Source organism: Oncorhynchus kisutch, linkage group LG2 (assembly GCF_002021735.2).
Source record: "Oncorhynchus kisutch isolate 150728-3 linkage group LG2, Okis_V2, whole genome shotgun sequence".
Taxonomy (NCBI): domain Eukaryota; kingdom Metazoa; phylum Chordata; class Actinopteri; order Salmoniformes; family Salmonidae; genus Oncorhynchus; species Oncorhynchus kisutch.
This window is the reverse complement of record NC_034175.2, coordinates 41,155,130-41,168,277: the sequence shown is the minus strand read 5'-3', so window position 1 is coordinate 41,168,277 and position 13,148 is coordinate 41,155,130. Positions and strand designations below refer to the sequence as shown.

At 40.1% G+C, this 13,148-nt stretch overlaps 1 protein-coding gene across 1 annotated transcript; it reads left to right on the top strand.

Annotated features, from left to right (window-relative positions):
- The first annotated feature begins 5,366 nt into the window (after window positions 1-5,366).
- LOC109865936 (nuclear receptor subfamily 4 group A member 2) lies at window positions 5,367-10,685 on the top strand. Its single transcript, XM_020454453.2, has 8 exons — window positions 5,367-5,545; window positions 6,137-6,242; window positions 6,476-7,347; window positions 7,955-8,084; window positions 8,250-8,413; window positions 8,798-9,000; window positions 9,164-9,342; window positions 9,458-10,685. The coding sequence occupies exons 3-8, from the start codon at window positions 6,478-6,480 to the stop codon at window positions 9,712-9,714; spliced, it is 1,803 nt and encodes a 600-aa protein (XP_020310042.1). The 5' UTR covers window positions 5,367-5,545; window positions 6,137-6,242; window positions 6,476-6,477; the 3' UTR covers window positions 9,715-10,685.
- Window positions 10,686-13,148: the final 2,463 nt, after the last annotated feature.

The following is a 13,148-nucleotide window of genomic DNA, read 5'->3' as shown; positions in this document are numbered from 1 at the left end:
TCGCATCTAATCAAACTCTGTCAATTTGTAATACAAGTAAATAAACTGTCCTAAAACAGGCTAGACCTAAATTCATACAAAGCCCAACAGTGAGATGTAGACCTAAATTTGCCTATTTAGATCCTGTTGTCTTCCACAATGATTAGGACAGCTAGATTAATCATCAACAAAAAGATTTACAAAGAAACTATTGGTTTCCCTGATTTTCAATCCAACAGGCAATTGATTGTGGCATCAAGGCCACCTGCAGCTTCAGAATACATTTTGGGGGAAAAACAGCCCAACTTGGAAATATTGCCGCACGACATGAATATGCAGGGCCTCGATACCAGCAGTGTCATTACTAATGTTGCTGCCAATTACAGAGCATGTCATGACACTGTGATTCATGAATATTCATCAGTGACTGATATAGAGGCAGTGCTATGCAAAGGCCTCTGTCCCCATTTTACTGTCTCATTGTGAATGGTGAACGGGTACCTCCATCATACCATGGCGGCGCCTTCCAGCTGCAAGACAAGCTGTTCCATAAGGCATCGCTAGTTAACAGTATGTTATTTAAAAGTGTATTAAAGTGATGAAGTGCTCCTTGGCTCTAAAGAGCACGCATTAAAGCATATTAAGTAGACATTTAAGCTTGTAAAGTGGGAATGTTGAAATGGGGGAAAAAAAAGACAGGGCAATGGAACGCCTTTAGGGTGAGCCTGCTCGGGAAAGTTAAGGTTCCTTACAGTCCGTGTCATGAAGTTTGTCAGTTCTATCAACAAATATATCAAATAGGCTACTATGGAAAATGTTTTACCCTGAGCTACTAAACTAGGCTAAATCTATGTATCAGTATGCGACCAAATCCTTTATCTTATTTAAAAACTGCGTGACCTGAAACATTGCACTGTAGTAAGAAAGGTGGATACTGGATAACACTGCCAGTGACGGTTAAGACATCAATAGGTTACCTGGGTCGTTCCATGAAAAGAGTGCCTTTTTTTGCGTCCCTTGATATTTGAAGTCGAAATTTGCACGCCAATTCTGAATTTTCTAAACGCCTGTTATATTCAATGAAGTGCCCTTTAATAAAGATCACATGAAGAATGCAATCAATCTGATTTTCAATATGAATAAGGACTTGCTAATGTGTAAGAATTCAGCATTTTGACATGACCCTCTGTGACTTTCAGGAAGATTTTAACCCCCTAAATGACAACATTTCTCCAAGTTCTGTGAACGTACCATCATTATAAAGCCCTAGTTATTTTCTTGCTTTTACAAAGTCATTTGTAAAGATAATTATTTATTTCATGTGATTAGTGGATTAGTATATATTTTTTATTTAACCTCTTGAGATGGGAAAAAGTATTTTTTATGAAGTTGAATATGAGCTCTTTGCGACAGAATGATAAAATGTGGTGAAATCAAATGTTTTTTTTGACCACTTCTCAAAAAACACAGAATTGGTGGAACGCACCTACTCGTGAGTTGCATGAGCAAGTTGCAGCTTGTGTACCCTAAAGACGATTTCAATATAATTACGGCTAGCCTACATTTCCCTTCACCCTGACCTGTGCATAATTCTGTGTGGACACTGGGAAATGCAGGCATTTCCATACTAGCTAGGACATTTACTATGGTAAAGCAATTATGTATTATCATTATCCATTTAGCTAGCTCTGGTGGTCTACTATGGTGGTCTACTAGCTAGCTAGCCACAATAAACAACTGGTTAATCTAGCTAATATTTAGCACTGACACTGACATGGTTGTTATGACAGGGCAGGGCAGCTTCTGGAGCTTGCAGTATTTATACTCTAGCGAATAATACAGTGTCCCTAGCTGTACAGTGTCCCTAGCTGTACAGTGTCCCTAGCTAAAGTTAGCAGTAATTGCAATGGCATCTTGAGCAACTTAGTCAAAAGTTGTCACCTCATAGCCTAATGTTAGTTAGCTGAGCTGGTTAGCTAGAGTTACGGAGAGAAAACCACAGGTTCCTAATGCATGTCAAAGAAAATGGTTCAGAATCTCTGGGTGCATTCTGACAAGTGATTATGTATGCTGGTATGTGTATGCCATGGGGGGGGGGGGGGGGGGGATCTTGTGCTAAAAATGTATGAACTTACAGTTCTTCTGATGTCTCTGGCAGCTATCAACCTGCACAGACCCCAGGATCAATGATTGCAAAGCGTGAAAACAACAACTTGAGAGCCCGGTAGGCGACCGGTTGCTAGCAACAACCTCTTGGCAGTCGAACCAAGAAGTAGATTCATATAATGAGCATCCCAGTAAACCAATCAAAACAGAGATAATAGAGTGTTGTCCAATCATGATTGATCCTATTTTATCAAGGAGAGAAACTGCACACCACTTGCCTCAGACCGACCCTCTATGTGTGCAAGTAGACTACTGTACAGTAAGACCATGGCCATGCGTGGTGGTCTATTTGTGACAGAGGTCAGTTTAACAGATGCTGATCTTGTCAGGGCTAGTGTTCAGATAAGCAGTGATGATGGTTCATGGACAGCACTTGTTTCAGCACCTTGGACAGATCTCTCTTCTTTTTTCTTAAAAAAAAAAACTTTGTATGACAACGCACACTTTTTTTCAGCACCATGGACAGCAACTTTTTGTTTTTACAGTCTGCCTATGGGCAGAACACAATCATGCGTGCACGCTCGCTCGCGCGCACACACACACACACACTGTACAATTGTCATCTAATGAGTTCTAATATACTCCCGGGTCAATAAAAGACCGAGCGCAACACGCATGCACACACACATTTGACAGTGATTAGCAATGCCAGTCTAAACTCCATCCACCACAGATTTAACAGCTATCATTTTTAGAAAATATCTTTGCTCTGATTTGATTATATATGATTAGCGCCCCACGTCCAAATGATTGTCAATTAATTGTGCATATAAATGAGGTACTTGGTTATTCTACAGTAAAATGGGCAATTAAATTGCTAATTGTATTTTCATTTGAAACTTTAATTGGTAAACGGATAACAGTAGATTAAGGAACAGCAGTAGGCTCATAATGCACCGTAACAACTGAGACTTTCAGGATAAAGTTGTTGGGCTTCATTACTCATCCTTGTTAGAAAAAATATGCAACGTGCTTGTTGTTGTGACATAATGGTGTTTGGCTAATAAACTACGTTGCATTGGGGGAATAAAGAGGAAAATATTTCCTTGATTTGACAAAAGCAACACCGCTTAATAATATGGGAGTATCTGTAGATATATGCAAAACCTGAAATGTTCCCATTTTGTAGGGTCCCACTGTCATAGGATGCCAAGCCTATGATCATTTGAGGAATGTTGCTATTGACTCACCATACAAGAACACCTGTAATTCACTGTAACTGATGCACTTTAGGCCTACAACAAAGGTAGAAGGTATTTTGTTATTCTGTTTTGAACACATACTTTGGCCTATCTACTTTTTCAGAGGGTAGACTGAATGAGATGTAGACACCATCTAGTTTTTCCAAGCACTCCCTGCAAATACAACACTGTTTAAAAACAATTGACTTGACTAACCTAGACTCATATAGGATCTAGGTCTAGGCTAACAACTTTTGAAATTCCACTGAGCAGGAATACGGTGAAGTCTGCGTTTACAAAACGTTTGATTTTCCATGTCAGTATAGGTGATTTCAAACGCTCCTAAAGCGTAATGTTGTAGCCTTAGTTCACTCAAGTCAGAGGTAAATAGGGATTGCATGATCTATGGGTGATGAACAATAGTGTCCTCTAGAGGTGAGTGCAACCATGAAGTGTTGTTTGGGTCCCCCCCCCACCCCCCCACCCCCACTGTCCCTTAGTTATCACTATGTTATGACTATAACAGAGCTCACTGATCGTGGACCGTGGGTTCATAATCCCATGGAAATATGAATTTAGATGAAGACACAGGCTATGTGTTAGTGAGTACAAGACGATTGAATTGTTGACTCTAAGCCTACTAATTTCCCTCTCAAAGCTGCACAAGTTTGTGGCAGAATGTTCACACCCTATCGTCCTTAGCCTCAGTGGCAGATACATGCTGCTAAAATAAGCAGTTGTGGAATAGGCCTACACTCGTTGAGAAAAGGAACCAAAAGGGGTTCTGTGTTTGCTTCATAAATGACACCCCTTAAGGTTCTTCTATAGAACCCTATATGGAATTTGGAACCAATGTTGGTTCAGTGAAGAAGATCCCCTGATCAAAAAAAACCCTGACCCCCTGAACCCCACAAAGGGGTTCTATATAGAACCCTTGGGGGGGGGGGGGGGGGGGGGAATATATGAAACAAGAAATAGAACCCTTGGTTATATCCTGAACCTTTTTTTCAAAGACTGTGTAGTAGACTCACATGCAAGTGGGTCTAAACTAAAGACCAGCAATACTGTTACAGCACAATAACAATAGGGACAAGACTATGACTGGAGGTCTGTTGACTGTGTCAACGCCGTCGTTTGTCAAAGCCGTCGTGCGATCTCCCTATCGCGTTTCCCTTTCTCGATGAAATTGGCTCGTCCGTGACAACTGGCTCTCCACACGTAATAATGAGCCCTGCCCACGGTTCTATAGTCTGCTCGTGAGCAGCAGAGAACATGACTGACGGCTTGTGAAAAAGGTAGACCACACACCCACGCAATTATGGATTTGTTGGAGTCCAATTGAAATCTACTAGTTGAGTTTAAAGATAGCCAGGAATAATATTTACCCACCGCCCATTAGCCTATCTAACCAAACAAAGTGGTGAACCGCTCTGGAGGCCACCACTAGGTTGATTATGACATGCATGGATAAACAAATCACTGCCACTAAAACATGATCGAATGTTGAGCAAATATTTCACTTGGCAAAAAAAGCAGGCATCGTGTTAAAAAAACGGCTTCTACGCGTACTGACATATTGCAAAATAGCTTTACCTGTACAATTCGTGTGAACCTCTGTGACCTGTTGTGCGTCGTTCCTAGGCTCTTTTGAATACCTGGCTGCGGCTACGAAATACCTAAGATGAGACACCTGGCTGGTTGAAGCTAACGATGAGAATGATGTTCAGCACAAACAGGTGATGAACTCAGTCTAAACAGAATGGCACAGTAAAGCTTGGCTTGAATATATATAGATATTTACATTTCTGTTCATTAACCCGTTTTCCATATGTCAATAATGTTTTCCTATACTTTTTTATGGTACACAATCAGTAAGGAGAGCCGTCTCAGGTGTACATATACACAGGCTGTGCAACGGACTCGGCGTGTTGACTGGACCATGTTCCAAAAGAGATTGGTGCAGGCCACTGGCGACGCAGATGACGTTGTGATGTGAAACACGTGGGCTGTGCTGCCCAGAGCTCACATAAACAAAGGCACATTGGCAGACGGGGTAGTCGATGGTTGTATTGCGGGCAGTGCTCTGAGGAAGTCGTATAGATTGCTTGGTATTGTAGGCTATACTCTCGCTCACACATTGGAGCTTTTTACAGATTTGAAGAAGACTATCTACATGCTTTATGCATGGATTGACAACTACGTTTCTGGTGTGAAAGAAGGTAGGTTGGTTTATTTTAATAAGCGTTATGTTTATTTTTAATAAGCGGGCTGTGTCTGAATTTTTAGTTGTGACATCTTGCTTTGTAGAAAATGATTGGGAGGCATCGAAAAAACTGTTTTTCTGTAACAGTTGAATTCTCAGGCATTGTGTCCTGTTAATTAAGCATTGTTACTGTACACATTGGGAATGGTACTTACGGATGTAGAATTGTTACATTTGACAAGGATTGTTCAACGTTACTTTGGAAAGGAGAAGTTGCGAAAGTCATTGATGTCAATACCGTGGAGGGTGGATGTTCAGCGACGAACTTCAAAATTCTTCATTCAAAATGTCTTGCGTGTGTATAACTTATAACGGGCAACTGCGAAGCAATGTGTGATTTTAAAGCTCATCCATGCTGTTCATCATCTAACCTTTGTCTATAAGGCTATAGCTTCGGCTGTGAGGCGCGCAAAAGTAAAAGCATAGTGAACATGTCGCGATATTGTGCTTAATTGCTTAGCGTGTTTCTCACCGATTCTTGGAGTACACATTGACTTCTCTGATGCGTTTTCTAAATGAATGTAAGTAAAAGTGATTATTTCTTTAGGGGACGAGTCCAGAAAAGAGACTCTTTCTTGAATCCTGACCCCATACACCTCCAGACAACATTGTCTATTTCAAGTGTCACCGAAAAAACAGTCCCAAGACCAAAGGTAGGAGAGTAAATTCTACATTATATTATAAAGAATGATTATGAATAGTTCCGAAGTATTTCGAAATTGTCCCGTTTAAAACACTGCGATTTAAATAAGTTATCTGAACATAAGATTAGATCCGGATCTACATTATTTAGAATTATTGTTATTTTGTAGATGATATGGCATGTCTATAGTTTGTAGTTTATAAATGGATTTTAACATCAACATGTTGTCACTTTCGTTTTCAGCCATGCCCTGCGTTCAGGCTCAGTATGGGTCATCACCGCAAGGAGCCAGCCCCGCTTCGCAGAGCTACAGCTACCACACCGCTGGAGAATACAACTGCGACTTCTTAACACCTGAGTTTGTTAAGTTTAGTATGGACCTGACCAACACTGAGATCACAGCTACTACTTCTCTCCCTAGTTTCAGCACATTCATTGACAACTATAGCACCAGTTACGACGTTAAACCGCCCTGTCTATATCAAATGCCGCATTCTGGAGAGCAGTCCTCCATCAAAGTCGAGGACGTCCAGATGCACAGCTATCATCAGCAGAGCCATTTGCCACCTCAGTCGGAAGAGATGATGGCCCACTCCGGGTCAATTTACTTCAAACCCTCCTCACCTCACGCCCCAACCACACCAAACTTCCAGGTTCAGCCCAATCACATGTGGGAGGACCCTGGGTCCCTCCACAGTTTCCACCAGAACTATGTGGCTGCGACCTCTCATATGATAGACCAGCGCAAAAACCCGGTGTCAAGGCTGTCACTATTCTCCTTCAAACAGTCCCCTCCTGGTACCCCTGTGTCGAGTTGCCAGATGCGATTCGATGGTCCACTGCACGTCTCCATGAACCACGACAACCCAGGGGCACACCGAGGCTTAGACAGCCAGAGCTTCGCGGTACCCAGTGCTCTAAGAAAACAGGCCGGCTTAGCCTTCCCCCACTCCCTTCAGCTCGGCCATGGACACCAGTTGATGGACAGCCAAGTCCATTCGCCCCCGTCCCGCGGTTCACCGTCAAACGAGGGTCTGTGCGCAGTGTGTGGGGACAACGCTGCTTGCCAGCATTATGGAGTGAGAACCTGCGAGGGTTGCAAAGGATTTTTTAAGGTGAGCTTTTGTTGATTGGGAATTATGCAACTCAATTATTACAATTATTAATGGTATTATTAGGCCTGTTGTTTTTTTTGTCAGACAATTGTCGTATTGGTAGGCCTGTTGTTTTTTTGTCAGACAATTGTCGTATTGTTATTTTAATATTCCTCTTATTATTGGTGGTGGGAGTATGCCCAGTAAACCATTATGACAATTGTAATAACATTTGGATATCATTTTCAACAAGTCATTAAAAACTCTTAGTGTTGTGAGCTCTTTTTGTGATATAACAGTCATCTCTGGATTAGAAAGTGTCACAATATTCCCCATGGTCAAATTAAATGGTGACTTTATTTCGAACCCCTGTTCAATGGCCTAATCTTACCTCTTTAAATAGAGGTGGTCTCAGAGGGCCGTAAAATTATGAATGCCCACGGATTTGTATTTACTGAATGTCTACCTCTTCGGTTCCTCGCATATATAACAGCCCAAAACTGGAAGGATGGATGTGCTGTTACAATATCAATCATCCTATATAGCGCTGCTCAATGAGTGCTAGCTTTGTATTCATTGTACAGGCACTGATGTCCATGCTAAACGTCTGTTGTCTTCACCTTTGCAGCGCACTGTTCAGAAAAATGCTAAATACGTGTGTTTAGCGAACAAAAATTGTCCTGTCGATAAACGCCGAAGAAACCGTTGCCAATACTGCCGTTTCCAGAAGTGCATGGTTGTCGGAATGGTCAAAGAGGGTAAGGACATACTGTGGTCACTTTGATTGTTTGTGTCCGTGCATGGTCATAAAGCACCTGCGGTCCTGCGCGTAAAGTTTGCGCGTAAAGCAAGTTGAAACTTTACGCACAACAATCAAAGTTAAATACAATTCTATATTTTCTCTTGTCTTCCTTTTAACACAGTTGTCCGGACTGCTAATCTAAAGGGTCGAAGAGGCCGTCTTCCCTCCAAACCTAAAAGTCCCCAAGACGCCTCACCACCCTCGCCGCCTGTCAGTCTCATAAGTGCCCTTGTTAGGTCCCATGTCGATTCCAACCCGTCCATGTCTGGCTTGGACTATTCAAGAGTGAGTTTACCATTTAATTCCCTTCAATAAATTGTGTATGAACATAAACACTGTCTTTCTCGATTTATAATATAATTCGAGTGAAAATACAACGTTTGAACAAACCATGTCTGGATTTATTTGATCATGTTTCGATGTGCATTTGTCACACAATTTATGGACTTCAAAAGTTTTGTGTAAGACAGGTCTGGATTCAAAACTTTGTCCGTCTTTTAAGGTGGCATATTTTACTTAAGTAAATCGCTTTGAAACGGAGAAGTCAATAAAAAGAAGACATGAATTTAATAGTAAGAAAGAACTCCCCTCCTAGAAATAAGGCTTTGCAATTTCACGGGTTATATATTTTAAAGGACCTCATTAAGCCCTGTTGAAATTAAATTCCAGTTTCAGTCTAACCCTGACTACCAAATGAGTGGAGACGACACCCAGCACATCCAGCAGTTCTATGATCTCCTGACGGGTTCCATGGAGATTATCCGAGGTTGGGCGGAAAAGATCCCTGGGTTTTCTGATCTTCCGAAGCAGGATCAAGATCTCCTCTTCGAATCAGCCTTTCTGGAACTTTTTGTTCTGCGGCTGGCATACAGGTAAGCCTCTTCGTAATTATGAAATAACCTCGACTATAATAAAGATCCACCCCCCCTTCAAGCTCCGTTGCTTTGGCTTTTATTAGCCACCCAATAATTAGGAGCCTCTTAAATCCCCGTTTATTGTTCATAGTAATTAATGACACTTTGTTATTAATTACAGGTCCAACCCAGTGGAAGGCAAACTCATTTTTTGCAACGGGGTGGTCTTGCACAGGCTGCAGTGCGTCCGAGGATTTGGGGAATGGATAGACTCGATTGTGGAGTTTTCCTCTAACTTGCAGAGCATGAACATCGACATATCAGCATTCTCCTGCATCGCCGCTCTTGCTATGGTAACAGGTAAGCACATGTAGGACATATTTCAATTGAATCCCTCTCCCAAGTGTTAGACTGTTTAAATGTGTTTCTTGTATTCACATTTTGGTAATTCTGTTTTATTATTTTCATGTTACAGAGAGGCATGGGCTTAAGGAACCCAAGAGGGTTGAAGAACTTCAAAACAAGATAGTGAACTGCCTCAAAGACCAAGTGACATTCAATGGCGGAGGCTTGACTCGTCCGAACTACTTGTCAAAACTTTTGGGAAAACTCCCTGAACTTCGCACGCTATGTACACAAGGTCTGCAGCGTATCTTCTACTTAAAACTCGAAGACTTGGTTCCTCCGCCAGCAATAATTGACAAACTTTTCCTCGACACTCTACCTTTTTAAATGGACTTTAAAACGGACTTTTAATGAGACCTCAAAGAACTTCCACAGACTCTGTTTGAGTCAGCCTAACACATTTTTTTAGATTTTAACTCTGAATATTTCCACGCTCCCTAGTACAATCCCCTACATCCTGATCAAGGATCCATGAAATAGATACAAAGAAGAGTGAGAAAAAATTGGCCTCAGAAAACCCACTGATGTTCGATTTTTTTATAGGCCTAATCCCCAGTATAGCCATTCGGGGAAAGTCTCCAAGGCCAATTCTCGACCAAGTTAAAAAACTTTCTTGCAACTCTTAGCCTATTTTCCTTGTTGTTGACCAAACATCTGTTCCATTGATAACGCATACTGATATGTAATATATTTCATTTATAAATATGCACATATATGATAGATTATGTGACGCGTCCAATGCGTCAATTTATAACACGTGTAAAAAGTTCGTTAATGACAAAATGCCATTTTTCTTTTATGACTTGTGCCTATATGTGTTTCTGTCAGGATCCCAGAGGTATGGAAGTATTTCGAAAAGACGACGCATGTTGTAGGTTTTATAGGCACTTGCTGTCGAGGAGATGTCTATATTATATACCGGACACTATGTAGTCTGCTAGATTTTATAAAGATTCGTAGTACTGGCACACCTTTTATGTATGACGCATATGTGAAATAGTATCTCCATGTGTATAGATAAAGAGGGATCCATGGTGTTTGTAAAACTGTCAGACATTCCTTGTTTGTATGTGTTGTAAGTATTGTTGCTGTTGAATATAAACGTTTATATATTTATTATTTTATTGCCAAAAGCTAAATTAAGCATGGGAGCAGTTTAAATGATTTCAAACCATCATAATTCATGCTGAGCACGTTGTCTATGTTTTATGTCTTATAGACGTCTAGATAGTTATAATTTCACACATTAGAAAATGACCAATTCGTCCTATATAAAAGATAAATAAGTGTGCGGTACATCCTTTGCCTTCTTGGTGTATTTGAGTAGGCTATTGCAATGCATTCAGTGCCGAATTCCAAACGTTTAGAGAGAAAGAGATATTTAATGTTTACAAATAAAACTTTTAAATCATTTTTTCTTGCGAAACAATTCCTCATAATTGATTGTTCCTTTACAAATAGTTTACAGGTGCATCTAAATGAAATCATTCAATCCCAAATTAATTTAGTGAATTATTGCTTTCCTTTGAATATAGTGTACATTTTGACGAAATTCTTTCTCGGTATGTCTTTAAGGAATATTTTGTTTGTTTGTTCAGACTACGCAGAAATAAGATGTTACTAGTTAGGCTGTGATTACAGTGGATTTTTGATTACAGTGAAATAACGTACAATTTACATTAACGCAACAAAAAAAAATCGTTTATCAAAAATAGATAACCCTCAGTAATTGGCATGAATGCTTGAAAGGTGTTTGGTTTATGTAAGTGTTTCATTGAGGTAGGATATGTATGATTCAATGTATTTGATATTTATTTGCAAGAAAGAGGGGAACATTAGCAGTTTGCTAAAAAAAACAAAAAACGTCGGAACGGTCTTGGACTCAAAATAATTGGACAAACATTGTTCATTATTTTCTCTTACGGGGACTGCGTAATTTGTAGCCTATAAGCCTACATAACCAAAAGACACGTTCAACAAGTATTGGGAATATTGACATTTCAAGAGAAGTGGCATGCTGACGTTGCATCCATAAGGCCCATAGCCTACATTTAAATTGATAGATAAATTGACAGCCGAGAACATAATAAAATAAAATGTCCCTGTCTTTATTTATGCAATCACACCAGAAGGACGAGGCTAATATCAAACCAAAGAAGTAAAACCGTCTCAAAACAGTTGGATGGACACGGTACATTTTGCATCATTTCTGACAGCTTTTGATATTTGATAACCAACAGTAGAATATCTGTCAAAAAACATAGTTGTCCGAAGTCTGATTTATCCTGGACAAAATAATGGACAATATAATTGAAAAGGCGTTTTGGAACGAAATGAATAGACAAACAGGAGTAATTCAAGTTATGAAAGGTATATTAGGGTATCTACTTTGGAGTTATGGCGTATATGATTTAGGAAAATAACTAAATAAAGTATCCTTATTTCAATTTAATCAGTCTCATTAATTTGAAGATAAACTATGACTGGCCTATATAATAATTACTGAAACATTTCAGTTTAAACTATAGTAGACTATTGCTTACTTGACGTCAGAGGCGGGAAAAGGAGTTATTACTTCCTCATTGAAATAGGTCTGTCCTTTTTTTTAAACTTAGAAGTTAACGTTTTTTTAAAGTTGTTTTGTCAGTTCCAGAGGTGTGCAAACACACTCCAGAGCAGTAGCCTATGCCGGTAGGCTATAGCCTATATACCAAACAAGAAAACTGCCACAATTGAAACAGAGATAGCATCAAGTTAATTCATTAGGGCACTACTCTGAACAATATGAAAGCTGTTTGTGCTCAAGTACCATGACCAAAGCACCTTTACCGCCAACTATCACTTGCTCGTAGCCACATACTGTACGAAGTGCGGGAAGGCTCGTGTCCCTCTGCTGATTGCGGATATGGATCTGATACAGACCTAGCCGTTCTGACTATGTAAATTGATATTGGACCCTGATCAACCAATGTTAATCCGTCATCTCCAAATCCCAGAAAGGACCCACAAAGGTGTCATATAGCCCATTGTAATCGTTTAATATCACTTTGAATCTATGTAATTAGGGGGTTTTCAATTGGCCATGTCTTGTGATATCAGATGGATATTTGACATCAGACAAATGCTTTTCTCATCAAGTAAATATGTCTTAGTGTATGTAATAATATTGCCCGCAGGACCACACGCTGTGCTTAACCCGCATTTTTCACATTTGCAATGATTTATAGTTTGCATATGAACGCACTGAATTATATATAGCTTCATATGTAGCCCTACACATAGCCTATACATTGTCACATAAAAGTAGTTGAGACATTGTTCACCATTGTACTGCTACATTACAGATGCAATTAAGAAACCACAGGCAAAAACCCAAACAGGCAATTGAACTATACTGTCATTGCTGGTCACATCACTCTCCCCTAAAAGGAAAGTGATGTGTGGCTCTAAGGCGATGTCTGGATCTTATCCACAAATGATACAAGATGTATTACATGATCAACATGGCAGCAGTATAGCTCGTCTTTAAAGTTCTTAGCAGAAGGCTGTAAATTGTCTAAATAATTAAATCTTTACCGCAAAGTGCTAATTCCAAGACTAATTGTGATTACATTCCGAACCGGTTTGGTGACATTTAGCAGATCCGCTGAAAAGGATGCTTGCAATGTCTCAAGTTCATTTCTGTTGACTCCAATGACTCTGCACAATGAAATATGATATTTGTATGTGGCAAAAACGCGTTTGACAGTGGCTGCATACGT

Excerpts from the sequence above, each read along its gene's own strand:
- LOC109865936 (XM_020454453.2), top strand. The coding sequence starts at position 6,478 with ATGCCCTGCGTTCAGGCTCAGTATGGGTCATCACCGCAAGGAGCCAGC. Across the intron at positions 8,414-8,797 it reads CTGGCTTGGACTATTCAAGA|TTTCAGTCTAACCCTGACTA; the intron begins GTGAGTTTACCA and ends ATTAAATTCCAG. Across the intron at positions 9,001-9,163 it reads GTTCTGCGGCTGGCATACAG|GTCCAACCCAGTGGAAGGCA; the intron begins GTAAGCCTCTTC and ends TATTAATTACAG.